General features: G+C 38.2%; 1 protein-coding gene across 1 annotated transcript in view; it reads right to left on the bottom strand.

Moving 5' to 3' along the window:
* Nucleotides 1-254: 254 nt before the first annotated feature.
* LOC115453910 overlaps nt 255-19,089 on the bottom strand; it is a 49,914-nt gene continuing 31,079 nt past the window's right edge. The window contains 8 exon segments of the mRNA XM_037447134.1: nt 255-7,788; nt 8,805-8,922; nt 11,884-11,964; nt 12,814-12,873; nt 14,181-14,253; nt 14,703-14,764; nt 16,197-16,259; nt 18,215-18,339. Of these exon segments, the coding sequence (XP_037303031.1) occupies nt 7,722-7,788; nt 8,805-8,922; nt 11,884-11,964; nt 12,814-12,873; nt 14,181-14,253; nt 14,703-14,764; nt 16,197-16,259; nt 18,215-18,339 (649 nt within the window). The 3' untranslated portion in view covers nt 255-7,721.

Raw genomic sequence — 19,089 nt, 5'->3', positions numbered from 1 at the left:
TGTGATAATTTGAACAGAGACATTGTTGGCAGTCTCTCTTCAATCTTGCTTTAATATTACCTCTATTTTACGATTTTTTTTTATTTAACTAGGATAAATTTAAGACGTTATGTCGCATTGTGCTACTCAGAATTTATGGCAACAAATAAGTTATATTTGTTGCCATAAATTCTGGGATTTGGCAATTTCGAATTTTTTATTTTTCCTGAAGTCTTATTAAGGGATTCTTGCAGCGACAAATAAAACTAAATACATGTGAATAAATATTTATTTATACATAATCGTTAACAACAGCCGACCGACGGCGCGCGAGTCTTTAAACCACTACACTGTACTGTAGACTACAACACGAGCAACTGTACGACTACACTGCGGTGTAGACTACAATATGAGCAACTGTACGACTACACTGTAGTATAGACTACAACACGAGCAACTGTACGACTTCACTGCAGTGTAGACTACAATATGAGCAACTGTTGTCACTCGTTGTAGTTACAAATGAACACTTGTTTCAGCTATACATGTTTAATAAATCTAGGAATAGGCTGTTATATTAGTTTCCGCACTAGAGCCCAGAAACTGATGTATATATTTATTTTTTAATCCGCTACATTTATTAAACATCTTGTATTGCATCCAAGTCCACCAGATGCCGTGTAGCCAGATTTGTCGTTGTCCAAACCGTCCGACACGATTTCTCGTACGACAGTCTGAAAAAGCTCGGACGCCAACAAATACTTCACATGATTGATTTGAATTGTCTCGTTTGATGGGTCTAACGACAAATCGTGTCGTGAACCAACAGTTTATTAGGACGATGCGATATTTACAGTTATGTGTCGTAACACAGTTATGCTAAAAGGAACCAACATTATTAAAGTTTAAAGGGAAACGTATTGCATAGGCCAGGATGCGGTAACGAGAAGTGATCACGTGACCGATTGATTGAAGAATCAATACTCGACCTTAAAGGGATTAAGGGTAAGGAAGTATTTGGGTTGCTGACAATATGTTAAAATCCTTTTCTATTCAATATATAGCATTTATATTAAAGTTATATATATGTCATAATTTAATATATCGAACGATCAAGTGTTCCGTACACACATACTTTATTAACATTTTACTACTTTGACGTGTGTCAAACAAGACTAAACCAGAATAAAAAAAAATGACATTTACGCGTAGTGTATGCAAGCGTCCCAATTGGGACACATTGTGTTCTGGTAATAGTTGAAGTTCAGATTAGGCGTGGTATCGAATCTAGTTTTTGAATATTATTGCTAAGAGTTTAAGAAGACTAAAATCTTTTTATATTGGTTCCCTTTGACATACCATACCATACCACGTGCCATTAATTTATCAACAACTCCGTGCACACTGCGCGAGCGCCGGTCGTTTTTCGCTTAACCTAAATATATTTATAATGTTTTATACATTCATTCATTTACGTTATATTTTCATCTTTTGTATTGAAATTACGTGTTTGTTGCGCTGCTGTAATCAATTATATATGTTTCAGTCAAAACTGCACCAGTCAGTACTTTTCACCATATGTTTTGAATGATAGTACTTATGACTGAAGCGTTAAAGTGGATTTTCCCAATGGAACTGGTAGGTAGTAGTCAGCCAAGGTCACCTAATGTCACTTAAAGTCATAATCATCGATCATATCCCATGCTGTAAACAAAATTCCTCAAGTGGGTTAGGTTAGGATGGGTTGGAATTGCGTTCAATATGTGCAAGTCATAAATGTTCAATTATAAAACTCCTTTGGGTACATTTTGAGTGTTTTATTTTTAAAATATATACGAGCTACGACAAAACTCAAGATGGTGAATCTAACTAAAATTATAAATGCGAGACTGTGACAATGTTTAGATGTTTGTTGGAAGTAAACGTACTGCAGGACAGATTTGGATGAAATCGATAGTCTATAAGCAACAAATGGCCACAAATTTTAAACTCAGGGTTAATGCTGAACCCACTATATTTTGCAAGAGTCGGGCTTCGAACTCGAGTCATCTGTCACGCCAGCCACACCGTCACGGAACACTAATGTTACAGAAGTGTCGCTGAAGCGCATTGTGTCAAGGAAGACGCCCAGCAGAGGTAACGGCGACCATGGTTGCTATTTCTAATTTTAACCCCGAGTTCGACTGGGCTAATACCACTGTCTTACTTCGATTCGTTGTTTAGCAACCAAACAGACGTACAAACATATTTAACACTATATTAAAAACAATTTACATTTCATAAACGAATCAAGGTCAGTCTCTGCAGCTCCGTGGAGCGCCGGGTTCGAGTCTAGGGAACGAAATTTACACATTTTAGACCTTAATAAAAACCCTTGAAACGAACGCGGCGCGGTTTTTTTTTTAAATCCATCGTGTCTACGGCAAGAAATTATACAGCCTCCTTAGAATTTGGAACACCACACGAGAGTCCGTGTCTCTTTATCGTGATGGGTCGAGAGACTGACACGTGACTCGCGCGTCGCTCTCTCGGCCAATCACAATCGTCACAATCAAACGACGCGCACGTTCGTATCGTGTTCGTTATACTAGACTCTAAGGGGCAGAGCGGGCTGCGAAATGTCACATGGTGTATGCCGTGTTTACACTTAGACTCTTGGACGAATGCCATTTGTATCAGGCCCGGCGTGACCGGGGTATCACCAGTTTTATAGAAAGTGTCAAGTCTTGTTTTTGGTTCTCATAAAATGACATTGTACATACATACATCACGCCTTTGACCCTATTCAGGCGTAGGCAGTGGTGTAAAACATCCACATTATGGCAGCTAAGTTAGCTAGTCTATGTAGTCTAAGTGAGTTTGTGAACCCAATTCAAATAGAGTCGGATCGCCGTCTCACCGGACTATGAGATGGAACAGAGAGTGCTTGTGTATTGCGCACACTCGTGCACTGTAATATCTCCTGCGTGCTTGGGTTTGAGATCGAAATTCGGCTAGGAAGGATTCATTCATTCATCACTTATCTAGTGACACTTGCTTTTCTGCCGATGATAATGTATCTTTGCTTTTATTTTAGTTTTGAAATACAGTCAAAAACTCGTGAGTTCAAGTGTAAACACAACACAATAAAAACAGACGAGGCATCACGTTCCGCGTACGAAACGCACGAAATGACGTCTAAGACCATAATTATAAACCAATCTCAACTTTGAGTACGCTCTCAAGTTGACATTGAAGGTATTCAACTATGTAATAAGATGTCTTTAGTCACATAGAAGAATTTATTTAAGTAATAATTATATATCAACTATGTTCGCCTACGTGATGAATAAAGCATTTTATTTATTTTAAACAAAACTCGAGCTGTATTTAAGCGTCTGATATTAGCTGTTTTGGCTTCGTTCAATAGACACATCATCTCAAATACTATCGTAAGTTACAGAATATGACGTCTTTTTAAATGACAAAAAACCGAGCGGAGTTTTCAATTCGACACTTTTTTTTATGTTAGACATAACATTTTACTGACTAGACCAATTTTGATAATTATGTTTTGATAGTCCAGTTTTGTTTATTAAATAGTTCATACTTTAAATGGATACTTAAGATCCTACTCAAAGATGGAATTGGTTTGTTTATTCTTTTATCTTATACGGGTAAAGTGACACCACCTCACCTGATAGTAAGTGGAGTGGGGTCCAATAGAGTCGACTGACGAGAGATGATTAACCCACGACAGTCGACACAATTATGTCGGAATCGGATATACACTGATCCCTGGACGCGACTCACGTGCACCACTATGGCTGGTTTTAACATCGTGTACGGTCGCTATCCGGGCGGATGTACAATATATCCTATCACCAGCAAAATCCCTAGACGTCTTTTAATACATTACGTACGCGGAACTTTCTTCTTACCTAACTTTATGTTCGATACTGCGGTATTAACTTTGAGGTATTTCCGATAACCTCGGAGTGTTGGGAATAAAATGCAATCATTTTTAGATTCGCACGCATCAATTATAAGTCATGGTTATGTAGATAACAACTTTGAATGACGAGACGAGCTTGCCGTTCGCCTGATGGTAAGCGATACGACCGATAAACAGTAGAAACACAAACAGCTTGAATTACAAAGTACTGTTTATTTTCCACTGCGCTCGCCATCCTGAGACATGAGATGTTTAGTCTCATATGTCCAGTAGTTACATTGCCTACAATGTCCTTCAAACCGGAACACAACAGTGACTAGGCAAATAAAATGGCCTTAGTATATCGCTGCCAATTTAACAGAAAACAAAAACTAATGAAAACTAAATAGAGAAGCCGGTAGGTTCGCCACTGCTAGCTGTTCCCGTATCTACGTACAATTCAGAAATGAATGCGTGCGAACCCAACAACACCTTCACAGTTACACAATATCAGTCTTACTTATAAAAAAATCGCAAAGCTCAGTTAAAACACAAATTTACTCGATCAGCTGTAAGTCAAAACCCGCCATCTTGCCTCTTAATAAGGTTTAAAATAGAAAACCGGTGATGTTTTTGACAGCTGTTTGAGCAATTCTTAACCACCTCTCGACGCTAAAACAAGTTTATAAGTAAGACTGCATACATCTATATTAAACTATATACATTTGAGACGTCAGTCCGACTTGGTCAAATAACTCTTACATTACGTTCCAGCGTGTAGAAGTACATGACGGCGACCAATCCGATATCTCGACCGGTGACCGCGCGTTAATGGTAACGATTAACCAATTGAAATGAGTCCGTCATACTTTAAAAGAACATTATTTTGCGAATTTTATCACTGTTTTTATATTATAATTTTGTCCCGACGTTTCGAAGACTGCAGCCTTCGTCGTTATGGAGGGGGGGGGGGGGGGTCTGAGGTGTTGCTCTTCCGAAAAGTCAGTTACAATATCTACCTACATTTTAAAATAACACAACTTTTCAAGACACTGTGAGCTCATTCTTCGTAGAGCGGATCACAAACAGCTAAAATTGGTAAAGTTGTTTAATTGTATAATGTAGGTAGATATTGTAACTGACTTTTCGGACGATCGACATCTCAGCCCGCCCCGTGACTACTAACGCTGCAAACTCTTCGAAACGTCGTGAGAAAATAATAAAAACGCGATAAAATCCGTAAGTAGTTTAATTTAATGTCTAACATTCGCGTAAACATAGATCACTGTCAAACTCTGTTCTGATTGGTGCATGTTCACTGCAGATCTGATTGTAGAGGGTGATATCGTTTATAGAAGTCGCTCGTGGCTTGTTGTGAAACATTTCTTGATGATCAGCCTCTTATCTAGCTCGAAGGACCAGTTTTCTCGAGTACCCACAAATTCGCGAACGTCCGCAATTATAGGCTTTCATCGATATATATGTACTACGTACTAGATCTGGCGTTCGGTAAATTCATTGTGTTCGACTCAACTGTACTGCAATCCGTACACCTGACTTTAGTATTAATTCAACATTGACATCGTGTGGTTGTGTACGGAGTGGCGCTAATGATATAAGAACTCGAGTCTAAGTGTAAACTTGGAAGTGAATAAAAAATATTAGTGAAATAAGTAAAATTATTTGTTGTTCAAGTGAATAAATAGGTTATAACAGTGACATTTTGGTTGCCATTTTAGTTCAGATTTTAAACAAATAGTTTATATGGACGTTCGTGTCTATAGAATACACGTCAACGCAGGCCTTGCAAATAATTTGATCAATTAAATATAACAATACAAATCTAGTAAGACGGAAAAAAATTATCCCGGCAAACTCCTTCACGCGGACGAAGCCGCGAGCAAAAGCTAGTCAAACATATATTTTCAAGGCGGTGATTACATCGGTCTAATGGCCGACTCCTACTCGTTACCCTCGCAGCCGTAGCGGAGGACCAATCAGAAACCTTGCAAGCCTACAGATGACTTCCAATTGGTTGATTATTACCGCGAGGTTCTCTCCAAATGGTTGACTAGCACTAATGCAAACGTTCGCATATTATGTGACGTAACTATTCATGTACAAAACCACCGCGCATTGTGTTCGAAAGCTCTTTATGTTATCTAGTATATTAATATTTACATCATTTGACAATATATGTCGAGTTATAAAGCTGTCACGTGCACAAGTCATACCGATACATATACAGTATGTTAAAATAAAGGTACAGACGCATTGATGTCAATAAAACATCACCCTATATTCTTTGTTGATGCCATAACGGCCTGCGTGTTGATTCACATATAGCACACGCGTGCCATGCGTACCGCCGGCTTTATTATAATTTTTATTGAATAAACTGACTTAAATAATCTTGTAGCGACATCTACATCTCGTCCTTTAACTGCGACATCAAAAACAGTGGCGCCCTTTTAGTGACGAAAAAAGCTTCGAACTAGTCCAAGCCATGGATCACACGGATTCCGAACACAATGCACAGTTCTGAACGCCCGAGTCCTCATCGAGATCACAGCGGGGACCAGGCCTGGGGGCACACGACCCGACCGTCCGACGCGAGTCGTTCGCGATATCGTGACGACAAATGTCTGATGCTGAAATGGCAATACGTGAACGTTCTTTGTGGCGATTCGTACAAACGTGGTATGACGTTTCATGAATGTGTTTTTAAATAATATTCAACTACCCTTCTAAATCTGATTACGACGAACCAACCCAACCGCTGACGTGTCAATAGGGCGTTTGAATTGTTTTTATTTATAATTTTTATAAAATATGTACGTTGTATAAATTCTACAAGTTATAAGCCATTAAAATTTGGTAGTAGGGGTGAGTGTCAATAAACAGAAAAGGGACGAAATACTCACATGTGACGTCAGCGGGCATTACAATGCGTGCGAAAGAAAGAGATGGAGCGATATCCCCACTCCACGCGTATTCCTGCACGTAGCAATATTTGAAATATGAATTACTGCCTTATTCTAATCGAATTTTAATGCCGTTTTCACAGGATTTCATTTTTGTACCAATTGCTGTTACATATAAAAAAATGCACTTTCCTGTTCATGTATGAAATTATCTACACCTGTCGCTGCATGTGTAACACAGAAACATTATTAAACACACCGCCGTCTTCAATGAACTTTACCGATCGCAGTTTCGATCCATCATGAAAATCGACCAATCAGAACAAAGTATTTTTGACACGCTCACAAACGAGTTATTGTTGGTATATCTCGGGATCGGAGATCGAGATCGACTGGTTGACTGCAAGGAGCCGTTCAAGTATTACGTAACGCAATTTATTCTTGTAAAACGTTACGATGCGTTACAGGCGCGGGGGGGGGGGGTCCGTACAAAGCGTTATGTAACTTGGTTTTTTTTTTATTTTAAAACAATAACAAAGGTATTTTAGCGACTATCCGGTATTTAGCGTAAAATTATTGTGAATATTACAAAAAAAAATGTCACTTTAGAGTTACATAACTTTTTGAGGGGCGGGGTACAGGAAAACGTTACGTCAAAAATTTTCGAAAATTGCGTTACGTAATACTTGAACGGCCTCCAATCCGTTACTTTAAACGTGGCAGTAAAACGCTCTGTAGCGGTCAAGACACCTCGCACGCATCAACACTGCACTCCGCGGGACAGCACGAACACATACCGAACTGGCCAGTTCACACAGGCGTCATCGCGCCGAGTCGTTCGCGCGACTCTCGTCCGTCCGTGAGCACGTATAGAGTGCACATTGGCGTGGCGGCGGGGCGCGTGCTCACGCGTAGTTGTTGGGGCTGTGTCCGCGGGACGTGGACGCCGAGCCGCCGTACGAGGGGTCCAGTCTGAGGGCAGACAAACCAAATAATTACGACACTAGCGAAAGATCAACATGTTCACACGGTAATCTGGGAAAAAAATACTTTAAATTACAACTATTTTTTCTATTAAAATTTTTTGCCGATGTTTCGAGACTTTGCAGCCTTCATGATCACTGGGGTTAAATGATCACGATAACATCCGAAAAATAGTTAATTTCAATGTCTAACATTCGTGTAAACATGAGAAATCATTATAAAAATTAGTTTACTTAAAATATCGCAGCGAATTTAACAAAAAACAAAAGTAATAATATCAGCCCTGTATTATATACTGTCCCACTGTTGGGCACAGGCCTTCTCTACTACTGAGGAATTAGGCTTTAGTCCACCACGCTGTAGTGCGGATTGGTAGACCACACACACACCCAAAAATCGTATAGAGAACTTCTCAGGTATTCTGGTTTCCTCACGATGTTTTCCTTCACCATTAAAGCAAGCGATAATTGACAACATTTCATTTTTTAAACATACTCAAATGTTTATATTTTATAAAACTAGATCTAAAATTATGAAACCCATACTCTTTCTTTTTTAAAAACTCAGATATTTTCATTCATCATTATCACTTTGAATTTTGCTTTATTCTAAAACGACGTAAGCACCAAATGTCGTCATATATACGGCTCAAGACGCAATGACCTTTGCTTTGCAGTAAAAAAGAAGTGAAGTGACAGTTTTCTTGTTTCTCTCTCTCTTTGTAAGTGACAGTTGTGACGTAATATTGTGTATAATATTGACAATTAACATTGACAAATGACGGTGTCTTAGTTTTTAAATTAAAGTAAGGTGGACTAAGAAACCATTTCATTCTACTGTATGTATGACGTCATCAAGCATTTTTCGGTTTTTAATTTTTTTCTTCGAAATTAAATATAAAAAATTCATAATCGAACTCACAGTAGAAACGGTATTTTTGTTTTCGGCACGTTTACATTTTGAAATGTTGTCAATTCAATTACAATGCCACACAATGCAGTCACCTGTAGTCGTGTCGGTAGAGCGAGTAGTCGTGTCGCTGCAGGCGGCGCGGGGACGGCGTGTGGCTCGGCGAGCGGCCCTCCCTCTCGCCCGGCCCCGGCGCCGCCGCCGCGCGGCTCACTGCGGCGCAACGGGCGGTCACTGGCGTTAGCTCTGTGCCGGGTCACATATACTACCACACCTCTAAGATGTCTTTATTACATAGATACGTTGTCCGAGCTCGATACTGGCAAGACGAAAGCAAGGTAATTGCCCGACATTCACTTAGTCAACCTCCAACCACTGTTGCGGCTAGTCGGCTTACTAACTTTTTGTATTTTTATAAATAAAATGCCTGTGTTTTTAGATGATGTACAAATTATACTACAACTGGGAATGTAAAAACGTTTCATTTCATACGTTAGTAATAAGTATACACTATTTAACTTATTTTTAACTAATAAATGCATTTTATTCGACTGTCATGGCGACCAGAGACTAATAAACTAGATGACCACGGCGGTCGACGCTCGGGCCGTAACAATGCGAGCTGCTAGGGCTGTACAAGTATGTGACTATAGTAAATACTGCGCTGTTTTGATGTGCAATTGTGTTAGCCTATGACGCGTCTGTTTGTAAAACGTCATTGATTTTACCTATATAACTTTTCCAGTCCATACGTTTCATTATTTATGCAATATCTTACAGAAACACTTTAGTCCTAATATCGGCTAATAGACACGTATTCTTATTGTAATTTTTATTTCTTAATTAAATTTATTAAATTAAGTCAGTCGGGGGAAGTGCGCCATAAATTTTTCATAGCTGGATTCAATGCAAAATAATTTCTTTTTGTGCTGACTTAAGAATGTAATTTTATTAATTTAAGAATATTTGGTATTTTGTGTTAACAATCTATAGCCATTCAAGGAAATCGGACCATAAATTAATAATATATTGCTCAAAGTAAAAAAAATGGAAGTAGGCGCACTTGCCTCCGGAAATGGGGTAAGTGCGCCTGTGTACATTAAAACGCCAATATGAAACATTATAAAGAAAACACTCATTTTAGTCCATAGAGAAATAGGTTTTACTCGCGTTGCTCTTGGATAATTTTTAATCACTCAATATTATAACAAACTATGGCTGTCAAATCAAATTCGGGGTAAGTGCGCCATATATTTGTAAATCAGGGCTTCAAAACATTTTACAATTTCTTTTTCTATATTTAGGTATTAATATTAGAGTTTTGTGTGCGGATATGTTGGAATAAAAAAATAGTACCCTAATAGGAAATCCATTTTATTTCTAAAAACTAAAGAAAACATACAAAAATGTAGGAATTAACGATTTTGAATGCGTTATAACTCAATTACTTAGAATTTGACCTTATGATATTTGATATGTTTTAGCTGCATTATACCCAGATAACGTGCCTGATCGAACATTTGCAACCTTTTCACGTAAAGTTGCTCTAGACCAAGGTATTTCAGTTTTTATTTTTTAAAAACGAACCATCTAAAACAACAAATATACGATGAATTAACTAATACGCCCTTTTATTTAAGTCGGCTCAAAACAAAATACCTTGAGTACAAAAAAATATACCGTTAAGTCTAACATTTTAATAATAATAATTCATGTTAGTAAAACATATTCTAAAAAAAGGTTGGTTATATATGGATCAGGGGCAAGTGCGCCATACGACTATTAATTGTGGCGCACTTGCCCTACTCGACTTTTGAGGTACATTTTTTCGCATTGCTAAAAAATCCTTTATTTTAGTATATATAAATAAAATTCAGGCAGGAAGTTAAAATAAAAGGTTTAAACTATGTGTTCACCTTACTGGTTTACAGAAATATGTTAAATATCTTGAAATATTTGATGTTATCTTTCACGGGGTCATCTCTGTTAAGGGGTCTAAAAGACACTTAAAATAAAATGGCGAATAAATCGTATTAAAATGAACAGAGCCATTTATGTTTTTTAGTGGAACTGCATTTCAGTTAGTAGCATAGATATAAGATTGCGGTAATTGTATAACATCAATAGTTCTCGATTTTTTTAGGGTAGGTGCACTTACCCCGTCGGCGCACTTGCCCCACCTGACCTTATTTTTGTTTTTTTTTACTACCTCCGGTTGTGTCCTACATAATTCGTGTGTACCGTAAATAAAAAGATAATCAGTCTCAATTTGCTTCCACACCATCTTGATGCGCTGTCATTTTTGTTACAAATTCGTTGTTATAATTTTCTGTTATTTTTCCATTGTTACTTGTTTGTTATTGTTTAGTTTTATTAAGTTTAAAATGAACCCGTACCATTTGATGATCCCGGTGAAGGACCGTCTCGTAGGCAGTATTTATAAATTAGTAAATAGTAATATTGATTAATAATCATTATTATGATTGAATGCTAATCAAATATTACTAGTTTGAAAAATCTTGGACATGTAAGTACAAGCCGCCATTTTAGATTCGTTTCTTTAATGCATCGGCTTATAACAATTTTGAAGTTAATATATAATTAAAGCTGCTAGTTAAGATAGATAAATACATGAACAAATGTACGATAATTTATGTATGCTATGTTCTAACTGTCTTATATTATACTTGCTTAGGATTTGACAATGATATGTATTTATTTTCATAGTGTATGATTGAGACATAAATTCTTTGAAAAATTCTCATATTATACTCTTGGAGAAATCGTAATTTTGCATAGCATCTTTCGGTTAAATATGGTTGTTCTGAAGTATCTCATGTTTGTTCAACACTATTTACCGATATTTGCAGAATAAACATATCTTTATGTATTTATTACTATTTAAGCGTGAGACATATACCGTCTACACTGTATGAACTGAACTGAACTTGTCTCTAAGTACTTTAATTATAAAATTATATTTTTTTCCCCTACTTCATAAGAAGTAAACTTCATTCTAAATTATATTTACCAATCTTTGACCAATACATTTATTTCAAGTGAAACATACAAGCAAATATATTTCATAATTAAATGATGAAGTTTATTTTATAGATTTGAGTTTAGTTATCACTTCAACAACTCACGAACAAAATACGTGTGCAAAGTAAATACCTGTGAGTCTGGGCGGCGTGTGTAGATCCCTCGCGGGGGGTCCGGGGGGTCCGGGGGACCCGCACGACCGCGCCGACGGACCTGCAGCCACATGAAGTATTACACATGCTCCTGTATAACGGATCGCGTTCCTAGCCACAAGTATGACGAGGTTTGTTGGTGGTAGGATGTATTTTATATTGAATAACGACCGTACACAAGCTGTTAAAACTTATAATGGCACACGTGTCGTTCCGGGATCTGTGTATATCCTGTTCCAACATAATTGTGTCGACTGAGGGGTAGTCATCTCTCGTCAGTCGACATTCTATTGGACCGCACTCTTACCACCAGGTGCATTACAATTGCCGTCCAACCATCGCGGGTAGCGTCTGAACAGTTATGTTGTGGCCACCGTGCCTCACGATCGCTATCAATATTATCTGCCTACAGATAGTTGAAGTCAAGCCAACATTTTAGCACTTTAATATCGATTCAGATACATATTCATGGACCTCCGCTTGCGAATTATGAACCCCTATTTTTTTATCACAGCAACGTATACCCCCGTCAAGTAACCTGTGGGCCCCTGGGGGTGCATCTGGCCCACTTTGGGGATCAATGGTACAAAAGAAAAAAAGAACGAGAACAAATATTAAAAAAAAATTAAAAAAGGTATGAAGACAAAAAAAGAAAAGGTAAAAAGAAAAAAACGAAAAAGGTAAAAAAATAGGTAAAAAGAAGAAAATGTAGAAAAAAAGAAGTAAAAACCTCAGGGGTCCATCTGGCCCACTTTGGGAAGCAATGGTATTAAATAAAAACGAGAAAAAAAATACAAAAAAGGTAAAAAGAGAAAAAGGTAAAGAAAAAAAAGAAAGAAAAAGGTAAAGAAAAAAAAGAATAAAGTAAAAAGAACAAAAAAAATCATCAAAAAAATCGTGTCAGTCTCACCGTTGTGTCGCAGGTCGAGCCTCGCGCCGCGCCCGCGCCCGCCCTCCAGCGACGAGTACGCTGCGACAACAGAGTCCGTCAAAATTGATAACCAGTATATAGGTAATGTTAAATTATTTTTTGTAGTTTTTGATGGATGTATATTTTTTTTGTTAAAAGGTATTATAATAAAGTGAGCTTTTACAGAGGAACAATAATTATAAATGTGTTAACTTGCAAAGTAAATTATTTTATTAACAACATGACACGCCTGTAATGTATCGCGTGCCACGCCATTTTACACTTCGACTCAGACTGCTTTTGAAATGACAACATTTCATTTTTTCAACGTTATCAAATGTTTATATTTTATGAAACTAGATGTAAAATTATGAGACCCATATTTTTTCTTTTATCAAAACTCAGATATTTTCATTCATGATTTCCACTTTGAATTTTGTTTTATTCTAAAACGACGTAAGCACCAAATGACGTCATATATACGGCTCAAGACGCAGTGACCTTTGCAGTGACAGTTGTGACGTATCTATTGTAATATTGACATTTGACATTGACATATGACGGTGTCTTAATTTTTTAAAATAAATAGTAAGGAGGACCAAGGAACTATTTCATTAAACCGTATGTGTGACGTCTTCAAGCATTTGTCGGTTTTTAATTTTTTTCTTCGAAATTAAATATGAAAAAAATATTAAAAATACATAATCGAACTCAAGAGTAGGAAAATTAAGAAACGGTATTTTTGTTTTAGGCATGTTTACATTTTGAAATGTTGTCAATTTTGAATATTCACGCATTACTTAGCGGGTTAACACGCTCCTATTGGCTGAGCGCATTTCGCGTCATCGTTTGCCGATGGCAGAGAATTGCCGAAGTAACCCGAGGTTTGACCCGAAAGTGGTTATGCTCAGTCTTTATTTTTTTACTTTTTTTTTGTTACTAAAAATCAGTATACGTTGCTGACATCATTTTAAGAGTTTTCTAATGTATCTCCGAAGTCAAGGTTTCTAAGAACAATGACTTGTTTATAGGAAAACAAGGCGAAACATTAATTTTCCAAATAAAAAAAGAATCATCAAAATCGAATTTACCCAGTCAAAAGGATTGACGTAGCAAACATAAAAAAAGCAATTGAATTGAGAACAACTTTGTTTTTGAAGTCGGTTAACTACTTAATGCTTGACATGTTAGCCGGCTAACATAGCTACATGACATTACGCGTGTCACGGGAATATACCCTTAATATTTATTACATAAGGTTATTTTTCCGTGACACGTGTAGTGTCATGGAGCTGTCATGTTAGCCGGCTAACATTCCAATCATTCCGATGGCAAATGGTTTAAAAAGAATAATACAAATCACTCACCCCTTATAACGGAGAGCTCTATGGCGGCTCGCAGCTCGTCGTCGTCGGGGCGCGCGCGCACGCACGACATCGCCTGCGCACGCACACCGGCCTCAGCACACACGCTTCCCACGCCAGCCGCACGTAAAAACTAAGCCGAATACTTTCTACATACTTCGATATGACAATGTTGCGCCAACCCCACTGTGGGGGTCGGCGCAACACTACTAGTAGTGCAAAAACATTTCGGCTTAGTTTTTACATACGGAATATCAAACGAACCGCATTAAACTGTTATAGTCTATAATGCGAGCTGGATATCGAATCCAGTCTTCTAAAATCAGATTACATTTTATCCGGATCGAAGGACCACAAATAAGTCGATATACTATGACTGCTTGTGTTGTGTGTATGAGATGTAAACGCCTTGATGACCAGCACAAGCAATTATTAGAAGTAGAACACAATATGGCTAATATTATTATGTGTGGTATGTTTTAATAGTATGTAGTTTTGATTGTTAATAGAACTTGGTAATAGTACCTGCGCGTGATCTCGGTGCTGTCGCCCGCTCGCCGCCGCGCCTGCGCGCTGCGCCCGGGAGCCTGCCAACACACCACCATCATCAGAAGAGCTCCTACAATGTGCCCGCTAAGGGATCATCACCCTAATTATGTCAAACGCGTCCCGAAGTTCCAACAAAAAATCAAATTAAAATAAAATTACAACTAAACTTATGTGGCTAATGGTCGATGTATGAACTAGAAGTGGCCGCGGTCCGTGTGGTCACCGCGGAGGTGCTTGCAGCTGATGACGTCACTGCTGGTCACGAAGCGCTGCGTCGGCGCACGTTGTGCTATCGCGTTATTGTCGGTTGCTAACACAATGTTGCAACAATTGAGGTCAGGGCGCGTCAGCAACCTCTATGGGTTTTTTTTGTTACAGACCCCGCAGTCCACACCGAAGGAAACCTGTGGTTCCCCCGGCTTAGGGACTGCGGGGAGGAAGAGAGGAAGAAGAGAAATAGGGGAGGAAAGGAGGGGAAGGAAGAGGAAGTGTTAGGATGGGCGGAGTGAAGTGGAGCGGAAATGTTCACGAGTCACTCTTAAACCCCAATGTGAAATTGTAACCATGGGGTGTTGTAGTGTGTGTACTTAGTATATAAGCCATATAATGTATATTATTAACCTTGTTATGTAGTATATAAGGTTATATTCCCGTGACACGCGCAATGTCATGTAGCTGTCATGTTTGCCGGCAAACATTCCGATGCTACAGTGGTTAAGACAGTATAATGAGAGCAGTCCAATAAAGAACCTGAAGCCGTCAACACTTCCCAACATATATATCCATCTTTCCATTGTAGTGTAGACACATTCACTGTGTGCCTAGGGTCGCGATAAATGTCCCCCCTCGCGTGTATTCGGTGTGGACACCGAGCGCACAAGAATTATGTAGGGTTAAGGACCCTTATGTGGGGTTGCCACCTTTTTTTGGGCAAATAAAGTACATCGATAAATTGAATGTAGAAGAAAAAGTACACGGTGTCAAAATAAAGTACAAATTATTTCTACTTTATTATTTTGCTCCTAAACATAAATTAAATTTGGGAACTTTTAACAAGTAAAATTATTATTTCACATTCAAACAGGAATTATTTTGTTCGTCTAGTCATTTGGTATTTTACATCACAGAATTTGAACTCTCTCTGTGTGTGCTGACGTAATAAAATACCAATGAAATTAATGCATACAATTTTAAAAAATATATCATCAGACTTATCAAATACTTGCCGCCATTTTTGTACCATTACTTACCGTTGTTTTACGCAAAAATTCTTACGAAAATTCTTAGACGAATCATTGCATGGTAAATAAAGTATTTTCGCGTACTTTATTGTTCTCATAAAGTATAGAGTACAATTATCCGAAATAACGTACAATACTTTATTATAAAGTACGTGTGGCAACCCTACCCTTGTGGGTTACCAATATGTAACACCCCTACTCGTGCTTGCATGTAAACAAACGCACTGACCTGGTCTCGGCGTGTGCGTCGCTCCGTCCCCGAGGTCCAGCTGTAGCACCACGCCGCCGTAGTCTGGAACAGTCACGCACACGTGTCATGTGTTTGTGTGATGCATGCGCAGGAGTTTAAGGGCCGCTCAAGTATTACGTACCGCAATTTGGAGCGGAGGGGGGGCGAGGGGAGGGGGGGGGGGCTTGTAAAACGTTACGATGCGTTACAGGGGAGGGAGGATCGCACAAAGCGTTATGTAACATTGGATTTTTTATTTTAAAACAATAACAAAAGTATTATAGCGAGTTTCCGGTATTTTGCGAAAAAAAAAATAATAATTAGTTGCATCACTTTTTGAAGAGGGGCGGAGGCATACAGGAAACGTTACGGCGCGTTACATGGAGCGGATGGGGGAGGGGGGGGGGGGGTCAAAAATCTTCAATAATTGCGTTACGTAATACTTGAACGGCCCCTTGTTGGTGGTAGGATGTATTTTATATTGGATAGCGACCGCACACGAGGTGTTCAAACCCGACATAATGGCCCATGTAAGCGTTCCGGGATCTGTGAATATCCGGTCCAACATAAATGTGTCGACTGAGGGGTAATCATCTCTCGTCAGTCGACATTATTGTTGGGAGAGTTAATGCAGTAATGTAGTATAACTTGTGCATACCTTTTTATAAACAAAATTTATTTTCTAATTATAAATCAACGGCATTTCTTTGTTATACGTATATTGACAACTGAGAAAAACATGGCGGAGGACAAAGATATTTTTTTTAAATATAATATATGGCGCCACAAACATGATTTAGTATAGTCTGTTCACAATTTATATGATTTATGAATGCAACTATGTTCTGATGAATCAAAAAGAGAACCGTGGTGGCCAAAAAGTGAATTTATTATTTTTACATGGCAACCCTTCCCTGTCATCTGTCATATTGCTTTATTATTCAATCATTTTGCGTGTTATTTTCAATGATATTTGTACAGAAACTTCTAAACTAAACAACAAAAGGTAATTAACGTCAGTGGCGACCTCAAATCCCACGACGTTTCTCCTTTTGAACACAATATAATGTTTGCATAATACATAGAGCGGCGGTAGCCTAGTTGGGTGTGGAACGGACTGCCAAGACGAATGTCCGCAGGTTCAAATCCCAAACACACCTCTGACTTATCTAAAATCATGTGTGTATTCTTTGTGAATTTATCTTTCGCTTTAACGGTGAAGGAAAACATCGTGAGGAAACCTGCACACCTGATAAGTTCTCTATAGGAATTTCGAAGGTGTGTGAAGTCTACCCGCACTAGGCCAGCGTGGTGGACTAAGGCCTAATCCCTCTCAGTAGTAGAGGAGGTTCGTCCAGCAGTGGGACAGTATATAATATAGGGCTGATATTATTATTATTATAATACAACAATTTTATTGGACCCCGTTTCATATACCATCAGTTGAAGTGTGGTCACTTGTTATGCCTATATCGACGGTTAAGAGGCTAATTGACTTAAATGACTTTGATTGCGATATCAAGCTTCATACATATTTAAAATCAGTTTTTTTACTACGTATTTTGAACTAGTGTTAGAGGTATTTACAAATAACATAGAAAGTAAATACAGCAATGTATTTATCGTCTCAAAACAGTAGAGCTCGTGCATAATATGCGTGCACACTACTCGGGCGCGCTCAGCCGGCGTTCGGGCCCTTATACTAGTAAAAAAAATTCGAAAAAAAAAACTTTCGCTAAGTCAATTAGCCTTTCAGCCATCGATATATAATTTTTTAAAAGTTTTTTTCCTTTACCCATTTAGCACCGGAATGTTTGCCGGCAAACAGGACAGTAACATGACATTACGCGTGTCACGGAAAAATAACCTTATTATGTAGTATATAAGGTTATATTCCCGTGACACACGTAATGTCATGTAACTGTCATGTTTGCCGGCAAACATTCCGCTGGTGAATGGGTTAAGGAGAAAGCAAAGGCTCTCAGCCATACAGCCATCGATATAATCATGTAGAGTACCGTTGGTGAGCGGGTGCGCGACGTAGTGCGCGCTGGACAGCGACGACAGCAGGTGCGTGTTGGCGTTGGGCGCCATAGCCACGTCCGGCACCGCCGCCGACAGCCGCCCGCCCCACGGACCCTCCCTGCACACACCACCACATCACACACTAGCCATTCACTTTTACTTAGAACTAGCTAACCCGACAGACGTTATCCCGTCTTAAGGTTATAGCTTAAGGTCCATTTTTCATACATATTGTTTCACCTTTAATCTGGATAACTAAACAAGTATTGACAAGTAAAGAATTTAAATTCACGTCTAGTTAGTGATTAGTTCTCGCAGTTGAAAGAAAAACGTAAAAAAAATTAATATGCATGGATATTTCGGCCTTTAAAATTTCGTCGTATTAAGGTGAAACAAAATGTATGAAAAATGGACCTTAAGCTATAACCTTAACTATGAATTTGCAGCGCGCATTCTGTCAATCGCTGACAGTTATTTCAAACAATTGACAGTCATATAAAATTAATATTTTCGTTAAGTTTTCTTAAATTTTCTAATTTTCCGCGCAATTTTTTGAATTGTTTCTTTCATAAGAACCTTCTCGTGACAATAACAAACACAACAAAAAAAACAGTGAAATCGGTCCAGCCGTTCACGCGTGATGGCGTGACCAAGAGAAATAGGGATTCATTTTTATATATATAGATATAATTCAAGAAAAATATATTTTTCATGAATTTAAAATAATAAAAATTTAAAATTTAATCCAAAATAACCATTACATTAATTATTTTTCATATCATATGTAACAAAATAAACTTTTCTCTTGACAGCTAAATGCTTCATAAATTGTACTTCATACAGAATCGGTCTATGGTCGAACTATCAC

Source organism: Manduca sexta, unplaced genomic scaffold, assembly GCF_014839805.1.
Source record: "Manduca sexta isolate Smith_Timp_Sample1 unplaced genomic scaffold, JHU_Msex_v1.0 HiC_scaffold_63, whole genome shotgun sequence".
In the NCBI taxonomy this organism is placed as follows: Eukaryota; Metazoa; Arthropoda; class Insecta; order Lepidoptera; family Sphingidae; genus Manduca; species Manduca sexta.
The sequence above is the reverse complement of the archived record's forward strand: the minus strand, read 5'-3'. Positions and strand labels throughout refer to the sequence as shown.